We start from the raw sequence: 12,918 nt of genomic DNA, 5'->3' as shown, positions 1-12,918 counted from the left end.
GGCCACAAGTGTTGGGGTTGTGCCAAGTAGGCCACGCCTTCCCTCACAGCACGCCCGCATGACGTCACTCTCCCTAGCCTGTCACCGCTCGCTGCGTATCATCTCTCTCGCTTCACCCTCTCCACCGCTCAAAACGCTCGAGTCAACTCCTCACGTGGGCATCATATCATCCATGCCACCTCTCTCCATCTGTCGACGAGAAGAAGCCACGAGCCTGCGGGTGTGCGCTGCGTGCGCCTCGAGAATCTGGCGGCGCCGACACTGTGGACAGCATGCCGCTGCTTGCTGCGTGATCGTGTCGACAGGCGGCGACGCCTTCACGCCATGCTTCCCGCTAGTGTGGGCGTACCTTTCCTGGCTGTCGCCGGCGTCGCGAGGGTTAGCAAAGCCGATCGCATTTGCCAATGGCGACATCAACACCGATGAGGCGAGAGCCAGGGAAGCCGAACGCAAACTTTGGCAGTGGAAGACCAGTGACACCGACAAGGTGCCAGTGAAGAACACCAATCCCGTTCAAGAATACAGACGGCGCGCGGGTAACACCGACGAGACGGGAACGAAAGAAGCCGAGCGCAAGCGTCTTGAACGCGTCCCGCCTCCCATACCTTTGCATTTCAAATATTTACTCCAGTAAACGCTAAACTTAGTTTTGCTTGAAACCGTTCTTCCAGCACCCGCGTCGACGCACGTTTCAACCGGGTCAACGTCGTGCGCACCGCTGCTGCTCAGCATCCCACCAGGGTTCCCTTCGGCGAGATGGTCCATAGTTTTTTGTGGTCTTTACACCCCTTGTGACAGGCAGTAGTGGTAATGAACAGGGCAACAAAAAATGGAAGACAATACAACCAAACCTAGACACAGAAAAACATATACATAACTGACACAAGGAAGACAAATTATTTGCTGGACTAGTTTAGTGCATCAGGTGTATTTTTTTTTTTTATGCTACCTTCTTCAGCAACATATTGGATTACTGAATATAATAAGGTAAATAGAAAATTGTCTCGCTACAACTACAGTTAAAACCCATGCGTATTTATAATAAAATGTGGATATAGTGAAGGTGTTTTTGTCAAATATGAGACTTTATTATAGCCAAGATGTGAATGCATACAAAATTCACTTTAGGCAAAATGCTTTTCAATGTTTCCATGCCCTTGGGAGGTCACATCCAATGAGCATAAAAGCACTGAAAGCAGATTTAATAAGGGATGTCAATTTGTTGTGTTTGCAAGCTGAAGCCACTCATCACACTTACTCGCAACAAACGTCGCGAGCTGTACAGAATGACAATTCACTCACTTCAACGTCATTTCCAAATGAAGAACATACCGAAAGTGTTGTAATATATACATATATACGGTGAGTAACTTACACTGCATATTGAAGACTGCTCAAAATTCTAAAGAAACAGAGCGCATACAGACATCTATGTGCAAAGATGTCTAGTACAATACTGAACTGTCCTATTCAAACAGCATCCATCTAAAAAAAACGCACTAGTTTGCACACAAACACGGGAACATCACAAGGGGACGGCTGCTCACCTTGTGCGATGCTCCCTTGCCAATGTGTAAATTAGTTGCCTTTTCTTTTTTTAAGATTTAGCAAACACTAACAAGTCACAAAAATGCATTTTTTTACCCCAGTTTACTACTATGGTAAAAATAGAGTGCACTGACTACAACTGACAGCCATTTCCAAAAAACAACACGACCCTGAAACTGAACAAATATCCAAACAAATGTTTGCAAAAGCTCTGTGAATGGCCCAAGAAAGCAGGCAAAGAACTAATGAAACATTGCAGTTTATTTCTTCAAAGCTGTAGGGCTTAAGTACAAAATATTATCAAATGCTTCCATAAAAAATTTAGAATGAAACATTGCAATTTATTTCTTCAAAGCTGTAGGACTGAAGCATAAAATATCATCAAATGCTTCCATAAAAGATTTGGGCTTTTGTCGCAAATACAGTGCCCCTATGGTTGCAGATATCACATTGCCAATGCCGAAGTGGGGGTTTCCCTTTCCCAATACATTATCTACTATTGGATGCTTCAACAAATATCAGCCCAGCAAGACAAAAGCAGCGCAAAGGCCACCCTTATCAATGTATCAATGAAGCAAAAGCTAACAAAAAAGATTGTGCAAGACAATGAGCAGTACAAGCTTGGGAAGAAAGATAAGAGCAACAGCAGGTGTAGAAACAGCTACGTAGCACCATTAGCCGTGACAAGCACCTCGTGTAGTAGTGTAACAGCTTTGATACACGAAAGTAGCAGAATCAAACAACGTCATAGCATCTTGATACTACTCGTTACAGAGCACAGATGTCTAGCACAAAACCAATTTTCGGTGCAATAAGGTTGTTAATCTTTCAGATAGAGAAATTGCCGCAGTCCCCAAAATTGCCGCAGCCACACATTATGGGTTCCGACATGCTTTTGCAACAGTGTTCACATTGGATGAAATTTTCACTATGGCATGCCTACAAACACATTCTTTTGAAGATGTAGCACAGTTATGATCTTTATACATCAAAATTTTCAAATTTCAAGGCAAAAGTGCAATACAATCCAGGTAACACTGATGAATCAACCCTTAGAAACATCCAGAAGGTTAATATTATCAACAACAGCACTCTGGTAGCAACATCATAGCAGTGCATTGTGAAATGAATTAAAATGCTTGTGCTCCATGTCCACTCCACTATTGGGGAAAGTATCTTTTTTGACGTTCACTTAGGTAGTGCACACTGGCAAGTTCCTTCTGCGAAAAACCGCCACTAATTTCAAAGTACTGGGTACTTTAGCATACTACAAACACCAGATGCAATGGCTGGAGCTGAATATGCAAATGACCCCAACGTTTAACCTTTGAAAAACTATTGTGATGAGCTGTTTTTAAACAAGTCAAATTAACACATAATTCCAAAGCACTTGAGCAACTGCTACAAAATTTATGTCATAATGCCTTCACTTACTCATTTTACAGCAATTATTATTTCCAATTAAAAATATCTATTATTCTGAAGACATTCATAGTCTGTTTTTGGGTGAATACAGTCAAATGCCGCTACAACGAAACTGACAGGGCACGGAAAAACATTTTGTTGAAGCGAAAAGTTTGTCGTAGTGAAATTGAAAAAAATATAGCTGATCTGAGCTAGCAAGAATATTTATTCTCAAAATTCAAAAAATGTCCACTGCTTCCTATTCTTTCTCAGCAGCGTCACAACGTGATTCTCATCCATGCATAGCGAGGCCATGGTGAAAAGCAAGCTAAAACAACGCCTAACACCGCTCTCGTGAACGAACTAAACAGTTGCATCAACACGCTGACACCAGCAGCTGTCCGATGTCAAAAGTATCTGACAACGCCGAGATGGAGGCAAGGTATCATGGAGTGGAGACTTTTGCGTTATCCTATGCCATTCTCATCATCCATCACTCGTGGCTAGCTGATTTTGTTGATAATGCCAACGAACAGCCGCTCCGATTAGTTACCACACTGGCCAAGCGCGAACATAATGATAAGCATTGGAATCGGAAAAGACATTGTGTCGCGGTTGCACCCAGCAGCTGGAGAAGGAAACCATAAAGTGAGCTACTGAGCTTCAAATTCGGATCGCCTGCGGCTCAAAAGCAAGCCAGTGTCAAAACAAAAGCAGGGCAGTCTCACTGGATTGGGTTTACTGCATAGCAATAAGTATCTGAGCTTGGAATTACATCGTAAAATTTCGTTGAAGCGGGACAATCGAAGAAAAAGTTTTCATTGTGACAATAATATTTATGCATTGACTCCTATGGACTGCTGACAGAGAATCGTGAATTTTTTGCTGTAGCAAAAATTTCGTTGAATCGGCGTTCGTTGTAGCGGAGTTAGACTGTAGAATAAAATGTAAAACTAGAAATATATTACAATTTTGTTTCTAGTTATGCTCATTTTGACCAAAGAAAAACTATATTTTTCATGTTACTAGCCTAAAGTGGCATGTCGAACGACTCGTTCAACGTGATAGTGCTGTTAGCAAAATGATCATATGCAACATTACATTGTAAACTTACGTTAAACAAAGACATTTATTATGCAGAAGCTTGAATTCATCTTAAACTTATTGCACGGTGCTCTTTCTTACTGATTAGTCAACAGAATAGGCACAAACATGAACTACACAATAGTGCCCAACACACCTCGAAGGGTTAATACTTCAAAGGTGTGGAAGTGGAAGCGAGTGTGAATGTGTGTTTCTAGGGGATCCTAAATTGCACTAAATTACTTACAATATGATGGGCAGTCGAAACGTTTTATCACTTGTGCATACTGATGACTTTGCTTGATAGAGAAACTCACTTTTATAGCAAAATGCCACGTCCACATGATGTGCCACGTCCACATGATGTCTGTTTGCTTTTTAACCATGCATTTAAATACGTTCTAGACTACAAGCCATAGCACCGCTTGTCGGGTAGCAATAGGCGGTGATGGCATATGCAACACCCCATCTCAATGAAGGCTGGGCCATTTGGATTGCACTAGGAGTTGTGGGGACTCCTGAAGCAACATTTTTTTCAAAGTTAAACAAGTTAATGGAACATGCTTTGAGTTTTTAGAAACGGCAGTTTAAAAATGCACACTGACTCAATATTGGTCTTTAGAGTCCTTTTAAAAGTCAGTGTGAACTGTGCTACACCTTCATACATAGTGTTCCTGTGACGTCACAGACAGGTTCTTGGCGCTGGGTACCCAGGCATGGCGGTCACCTTTTTATCTCATTAGTGAGTGTTAGTGCAAGGAAGGACATGCAGTTGTTCCCTCCCCGTGTCCTCTTGTGCTGCCCCCACGTTCTTCTGTTCACCAGCTGCGCCAAGGGTAAACACCAAAAAAAAAACGCAAGGGGCACCGGCACTAATATGATGTCACAGTTTCTTTGTAAAAGTGCACGTGGCGTCTCAACCAGCTGGTACCCAGAGATGGTGGGCAATGTGACGTCATTGCACGCTATGCATACCAATCAATTCAAGAGAAATATTTGTACGACATTCAAACATACAAGTCTTCAAAGCCTGGTAACCATAAAATGAAATGCATAAGCACGCAAACAGGAAGGGAAGGTACGCACTTTGCAGTGTATGAGGTCGGTTTAGGGCTACAAAGTGCCCCTTCAATTCCAGGATGCAACTAAACTGTTATGAAACTAAATAGTGAGCTGTGGGTATTCAAACATTCAAAGCTCACAACAGAAATAAACATGACTGGTCACCTACCCAAGAATCATCAAACCTTTTTTTTTTTTGCAGTTTCACTCAATCATAGGTACTTTATGTAAAATTTAGACTACATACACTTAATTTTGCATTATTTGTACGACACCAGAAGTTGGGAATATTTCAAGATATGGAGCTAGGTCATTCATTGTGCCAAGTAAAATTACCTGGTTCAAACACATCATACAGGTATGTAGACATCACTTATGCATGGTTAAGCATGGTAATTATGTATGCTTTTCAGCAAAATAGTTTTCAGTAAAGTATTCCAAAACAACAGCAGTGATTAGACATGCAGCAAGTCAAACTTCCTTACCTGTAGCAACTTACCCAAACATTACATGCTTCATTGCTATCTTTACTACGAGTAGGTTACGTAAAAAAAAAATTCACAGTCTTTGTTCAGAACAGTCTTCATTCACTGCTCTAATATATAATTTATTCCCTAAGTGAGCTTAATAGCCAAAAAGGTGACAAAAATTATCTAGGAAAAAAACTGATATAAAAATGGCTGAGGTTTTACATGCCACAACCACGATATGATAATCCTTCACACTATAGTGAAAGACAAGTGATTATTATTAATATCTTTTTTACCACCTGACATTCAATAACATGCACCTAAATCGCAGCAAACTGGTGTTTCTTGCATTTCGCCATGTCAAAATGTGGTCCCCATGGCCAGGAATTAAAACTCCACCTTCTAGCTTTAGGAATGCAACACCTTATGTACTATAAGCTACAAGAGCCAGTTGCAAGAAATTAAAACTGCACCCAAACCATTTCAATTTCATTCATTCACAAAACTTTAAGCTTTGCCTAATTCACAAGCACTTATTCAAAGCAACTAAAATCAAAACAAGATTTTCTCACAGTGTGCATCTTATATTTGTGGACCACGTGCACGCCCGTTTGCAACGCAGTCTTGAAAGTATAAAGTGTGGCAACAATCTTTACATGGAAACTCAAACTATCGGGGTTTCCACAAAGTCTCTTAAAAGTTAGCACAGCTTCATTTATAGGCCAACCATCAAGACCGGACTTGGGGGAGCTTAAAACCCTGAGAGGCTTGTGAACAATGTCTAAACTAAGAGACTGACAATCAATTTTTATGTCACTTGTTTTCTTTATTCTGAGTGATCATGAAATAGCAATGCGGAAAATGCCGCGTAACATTTATAGTTAAAATATTAAGCCATGCGGCAACTGCAAAGTCGTACACACAACGCTGCAAACGGCGCGAAGAAAGTGTGACGGCAGTTCCTATTTCTTGCCAGTGGTTTGGTGTGCATGCATTCCCTCTGCACACATGCCGCACTGCTCAACATGTTCCATTACTTGCCACGAAGGCAGCCCCATGTCTCATCATCAATTCCTTTTTACTTTATAAGCAGCACAGAATTGATCGGGAATAATCTGACACATATACTGATATATATCATATTTAGCACTAATTATAATGCACATAAAACCATGAGACTACATATAGCAGACAGAGCAGCTCCATAGGGTAGAATCACGGCTCTTCCACTAAGCTGCACGGCACACTTCTTTTTTTGTGTGTGTGCGTGTGTGACGTTCAATCGCCATTTCAAAATATATCTTACTCAATCATGAAAAGAACGCTCGAATGTGTCATTATAATTCACAGTCAGTCTTTTCATTTCCACCAGGATCTAATCCTGCATTCTGGCCAGCTGGCGATCCCTTTAAACCACTCCCATCGCATTCACTAATATTCACTTCCAAGTGCCAGCTTAGTGTGTTGGAATAAATCAACTCTAGAAAGATATTCAATTTCATACCAATGCTTTGAAAAAGTAGTGAAAAGCCTTAGGTTTTTTTTTTTTTTTCCAACCTACGGCCATATGGATAAACCCAGCCACAGCTGTAAATAACCAACACCTTATGCAACATAGAATACAGAACAAAAGTGAAAAAAATAATATGAATTCTGTTTTAGGCACATCCACTCCAATGTAAACTGTAATGTGAAGCATTTTACAAGAATTAAGCTGGGATTTTGAAAGCAGTTTTATTTTTTTTTTTGTCAGTTCTCAGTTCAGCATAGAAAAAGAAAAATTCTGAGCTAAAATTCACAAAAAATAAAGTTTCTGTAATTAGGCTGACTATAGCAATTATCATATTTATTCGTATACAATGAGCACCAACTACTTTTGCTAACCGCTGTTGTAACATTACAATAAAATATTACACTTTTATTAATATGTCTATGCTTCACTACATTGAAGACTTTGTACACCTCAACAATTCCCGTTAAGGGAAATTTGCAACAATTTTCTTTATGCTCATGTGAAGGCTTGCAACGCTCAACATGTAGTTCCTAATAATGTCCTTGATCAATCTGACGAGTACTTTGCAATGTTGCTGTTAAGGCAGGATGAAGTCCTACTAAATGCATTTGCGTGTGGTGCATAAAGGCCCGACCCCACGTATGCGTAGCAGCCCGTCAGCACGAAACTTTTTGACACGATGTCGCATCCTCTCCCTATAGAGAGCATTAACACGTGGCTACGTGAATCTGTGCCACGTGCGCACTCTCTCTCTACGTGGGAGAGGTCTCGACAATACGTCAAAAATACACGCGCTAACGCGCTGCGACGGATACGTGGGGTCGGCCCTTAGCTACTACCATGCCAGTATTTAAAAAATGCTGTTGGACAGTTCTGTATTGTGAACTAATATTAGTGTATTATTAATATCATTATGTCAAAATCTTTCCTTTAATACTTCACACAGCAATCATCCTCTCTACAATGAACTCCACGTACTCTGATGCTTAAGGCCACTGATGAAACCCCCTGAAACCGCCACTTGCTGCTAGTTCAATCTAAAGTGAGATGCAAGCACAAAGGCTCTCAGGGGCATCCAAGCACCATATTCTAAAGCAGCCTCTTTCACACCCATCCACACACATGCTATGGAACAAAACACCTGACAAACCAATGCACACATCTTGAGCATGAAAAGCCACTTGTTCGAACAAGAGAAGAACTAAAGCACCATTAACTCCTTAGCACCAGAGAAAAAGAAATTCTTGAAAGAACACTCACAGGTTGTATATTTTGTAGTGGCCTTTGTGCTTCTTTTCAAGAAACCTATGGAACAGCAGAAGGTAAGTGGGTGAGAAAAAATATGCACAATACAGTCAATGCCTTGACTGCATTATAAGCAGCTGCGGTGAGAATGATGGGTGGCCCACACCTGTCTAATCTGCATGACTGTGGCTCTGGATAGTCTTCAGATTATTTACAGAATAAAACGACTTCTGGTCAATTTCCAGTCAACTTTTTGAAAAATGTGAAGGCACCCACAATCCTTAGGAATTTTTACATTTATAGCAGAATACATTGTTGAAAATGGCACATATATTTGTAAAGCCAAAAAAGCTGTAAAATGCATGACCATTCTAGCCAATATTGCCATGCGGGTTTTTTTTACACTTTTGTTTCATTCGCTTTTCGTGCACGAGACTGTCCGAGTGATCGTGCGGGGAGGAGCTGTGCTAAGGGTAACAGCTTGCACGATCGCTCGGATAGTCTCGCGCTTGAAAACCAAATGAAACATAAGTGTAAAAAAAAATGCGGGTAGCAATATAATTTACTACCATCATGCCTACACAAGCAGAGATGGCACGCTTGGAGCTCCCACTGACACAAATACCAGATTTTCAGCCCTAACAAATATTCAGAAACAGTGCTCTTTGTAGCCTAGCTATTCGAAAGCAAGTTAAATTAATGTAACAATATGCGAGCTACAGCTGTTAATGTCTTTCAATGCTCAGAGAACATACACTTACACTTGAAATTGTGGATAGACTAGTAAATAACTATTCTACATCAGTGTATGTACTCATGAAGGTTTTAAACACTCAAAGCCTCCCTCTAACATTATTCAATAAAATATGCAACCGTGATTGGTCAAGAAAGAATCCACATTTGCCTTGCGCACATGAAGTGTGCCGCTTCAAAGCACAACTTCTAAGAGCTTTGAAAAAAAGCACATTATCAGTCAAGCAGACACCAACAGGCACCACTTACTTTTGCACATCATCCATGTGGTTGCGGAAGACCCCTTCTAACTTTTCAGCCGGGAAGCCCATGGCGATAATATTGTCACTAATGTCTATGGCATAATGAGGGTCAAGGCCGAAAGACACGAGCTTTTGCACAGTCGGTAAAATGCTATGTGCTACAGTAATCATGTTAATGGAAAGCCACAATTCTTACAATATCTAGGGTTTTAAGCAGCAAGACTAGAATTTGACCGATCATAAGGCATGCCATGGCATAGGACTACACGAACATATGGTACACAAGCGTTTATAGGTTCTGCCCATAATATAATTTGCTACCGCAGCCAGGAATTGGAACATGTAAGCTTAGTTTGACAGCAAGATAATACAGCCACTAAGCCACCATGTTGCTTTTTAAAGAAAACAGATTCCAGGCCCAAGATGGCACACAATTTGCAAGTTTGAGCTGCTAACTTGAAAAAAAAAACACTCTATTCGTACACCTACAGAGTCACAAATGCAAAATAAATTTCAGTGTAACAAATTTTCTCCCGCTTGTATACATGACTTGACCATGAACAATTTTTTCTTCTTAACCCAACTATAAAAAATTTTCCAGCATACTTGTTTATGACACCAAACACCTTAAAGCAGAAGCATCAGAGCCATACCAGACATCACAGTGGAATGCTCACATTTGTATTTGTTGCCCTATAAGTGCTGCTCATTAAAAGCTGTACACAGAAAGTATACTACTTGGTCATATTTACTAAGCAATACTAACATTGTTACGCTTTGCCATAAATTGAGCTTGTAAAATGCAAGACAAAGCGATAATGCACGAAAAGGTAAAAATAAGTTCAAGGATTTCAGAGAGTCACCAGCACATCAGGCTTATCTCATGTCGCATGTGAAGCCGACAGCAAAGGCAAGAAGTAATGACATATGTGATGCATGCCCAGCCTTCAGCAACTACTGCTTTGGGTTCACAGCCCTCCATGACCACCACCGAGGATTATGATGGTTCAATGAGAAGCCCTGCTTTTTAAAAAGCCTACTGCCTGGCTTTGTTTGATATGTTCTGAACTGGTTGCAATACTAATGTATAATGTAAAAAAATCATTCACTGTATCTTTAGAAAACTGAGGCTTCATACCAAAATTATTATAAAGACAACTGTTGGTTCATATAAAAAAAAAGTTTCACATCACTACTCATTTAGAACAGAGGTACATCTGCCTTCAACTAAAAGATGCTGCATGAAGAGACAGATACTTTGCTTATAAAATAAGATACAAGCAGTCAAAACAATAAGAAAAAGACGAAACAGACAGTTTAGCCTCAAATAATATGAGTGCATTTATATCAAGCACAGAAACGGATACCATGTCCACAAAATGAAAGTTGAAAAGCCCAATGGTCGATTCAAAACTTAACAACCTTTCCTTTTAAAGGGGGCCAGCTAGCTCTCTCCTGAACTTGCTAACAAGAATATTATTAATCGTAATATCTGGGGTTTTACATCCCAAAACCAAGATATGGTTAAGAGAAACATCGTAGTGGAGGGCTCCGGAAATTTTTGCTCCGGAAATTTTTACTATCTGGTGTGTTATTTAACGTGCAATGACATCACACAGCACACAGGCCAAAACCATTTTGTCTCCATCGAAATGTGACAGTTATGGCCCGGAGGGACAAACATCACTGCCTGTACTCACTATACAGTACATGCTGTTGTCATTAATTATATCGTTTACAAACAAATAAGGTTGCCACTAATTCATGTTTCATCCTCCATGAGCATACCAAGCATGAAATATCAGTGTGCTGTTATCCCACAATGCAATTGATCAGTATCAGACTCAAAAGCCCACAATGCAATTGATCTGTATCAGGCTCAAAAGCCTATCTCTATTTATGCCACTATTTCCATAGAACACAATATGTTGGATGTTCTGCGTTTTCTAATGGCACTTTAAATCTTCAAAGAGTAAGAACTGTCCTCTTAAACCTGACTTCTTTCAGGGTTCAAGCAAAGCAGTCTGAGGAATCAAAAGGCCTAGTACATTGAGTGTCTCAAGCTTAAAGGGGCCCTGCAAAACTTTTAGAGCATGGTCAGAAAACGCTGTCGATCGGTAGTAGAACACGCGAATAAAATACTATAGCGCTGCATGCAGCCTGGAATTCACAATAAATGATCAAATTCAGCTAAAATTTGCTTTCTCTTATCTGAACAAATGACGGAAGACGCTGAAAAAGCACTCATAGAAGGCCTTCTAATAGCCATTGGCTGATTTTAACATAGCGAGCAGGGTCATTGCAGGGATCGCTGCGTGCGCGCGCGATCACGCTCAGGAAGCCATCTATTGGAAGAGAAAAAAAAGTGCTCAAAGTCAAGAGGTGTGCGCGACATCCCTCTTCCCCCCCCCCCCCCTGTCCAACTTCCATCGCTTTCTTTGAAACGAGAAAGGAGAGAATGCTATTGCAGCGTGCGACAAATCTTCGTAGCTTCACTCATACTGGAAGGATTCTTAAAATTTCTTGCAACGTTGAATTCGTGAGGCAATAAACTATTTCAGTGAATACATTCCATGATTACTTGAAAAAGTTTTAAGGGCCCTTTTAAATGAGACATCACAGCTTATGTACAGTACAATACCTGCTATGAACAGTACAGAAGCATGTTTTGGAATGCCTGGCACGACATCATGAGGCCTAGTCAACTAAGGTCAAAATGGATGCAAGTATGCAGGTAAACGAAAGGGTAACACGGGCCACATGTTTGAGATTTTTCTTTACGCTTAAAAATTTAACACAGGATACATGTTAGTGACAGCACTCCACACAGTTACTGCAACTGTTCCTGGAAAGCAACAGTTGCAGTATACATGAAGTGCACGTAAATCTTTGACACATACACAAAATATGAATACATGAGGTCCAAAACAAAAAGTGCACAAGCATGCACTCATGACCTCTCTATAGTGCATGGCACAAATGGACAGTGGATGCACTTGCCCTTTCGGTACACAAAACTACTTGCACACAATCTTACTGAATGAAACCCTTGATAAAAATGGTTCTGGAGCTGAGCCCACATGCAATTGTGGAAGACCACAACAAGGGACAGAAAAACCTCAATTGCAATGATGGCTGGTATTGCAACATTGATAATAACCAGCACTCTTTAACTGCAGGACATATGCAATGACATAACGAAGTTTCCAATGTACTGGACACCAAGCCACAGCCCCCGGAAAGGTCATGTTCTGCATGAAAATGTCAGTTTGCCTATAAACAAAGGACAACAATACAACTTCTATACAGTGACCTTATCAGCTTTTGTGCCAAATGGCCCACTCTGATAGCCAGATAAGCTGATATGGAGTAGCACCTTAAAGAACACCTAAGTGCAGGGCTTCTATGTGCCTCTCAAACCAAGATGCACTCAAAATGGATCATTGAGCACACCAGAAAGCCTCCACAAGCTACTGCTTAATAGAGTTTACGGCAATGACAAATAGGCGCCACCTAAAAATGTATAATAGATATGGGTGCATAATGGTATTCATATATATTTTTTTTAACTTGCATTATTTTAAGCACTAGGAAATAT

General features: G+C 40.5%; 1 protein-coding gene across 3 annotated transcripts in view; it reads right to left on the bottom strand.

Moving 5' to 3' along the window:
• Positions 1-12,918, bottom strand: part of LOC119186234 (phosphatidylinositol 3,4,5-trisphosphate 3-phosphatase and dual-specificity protein phosphatase PTEN) — a 121,758-nt gene that overhangs the window by 100,708 nt on the left and 8,132 nt on the right. For all 3 annotated transcript variants that reach the window (XM_075879512.1, XM_075879511.1, XM_075879513.1), the window contains exons 3-4: positions 9,328-9,412; positions 8,341-8,385 (exon numbers count right to left, since the gene is read on the bottom strand). In XM_075879512.1, the coding sequence (XP_075735627.1) occupies positions 8,341-8,385; positions 9,328-9,412 (130 nt within the window). The remainder of the gene's footprint in view (positions 1-8,340; positions 8,386-9,327; positions 9,413-12,918) is intronic.

Source organism: Rhipicephalus microplus, chromosome X (genome assembly GCF_043290135.1).
Source record: "Rhipicephalus microplus isolate Deutch F79 chromosome X, USDA_Rmic, whole genome shotgun sequence".
In the NCBI taxonomy this organism is placed as follows: domain Eukaryota; kingdom Metazoa; phylum Arthropoda; class Arachnida; order Ixodida; family Ixodidae; genus Rhipicephalus; species Rhipicephalus microplus.
Note: the sequence above shows the minus strand (reverse complement) of the source record. Positions and strands in the feature narration are given on the sequence as shown.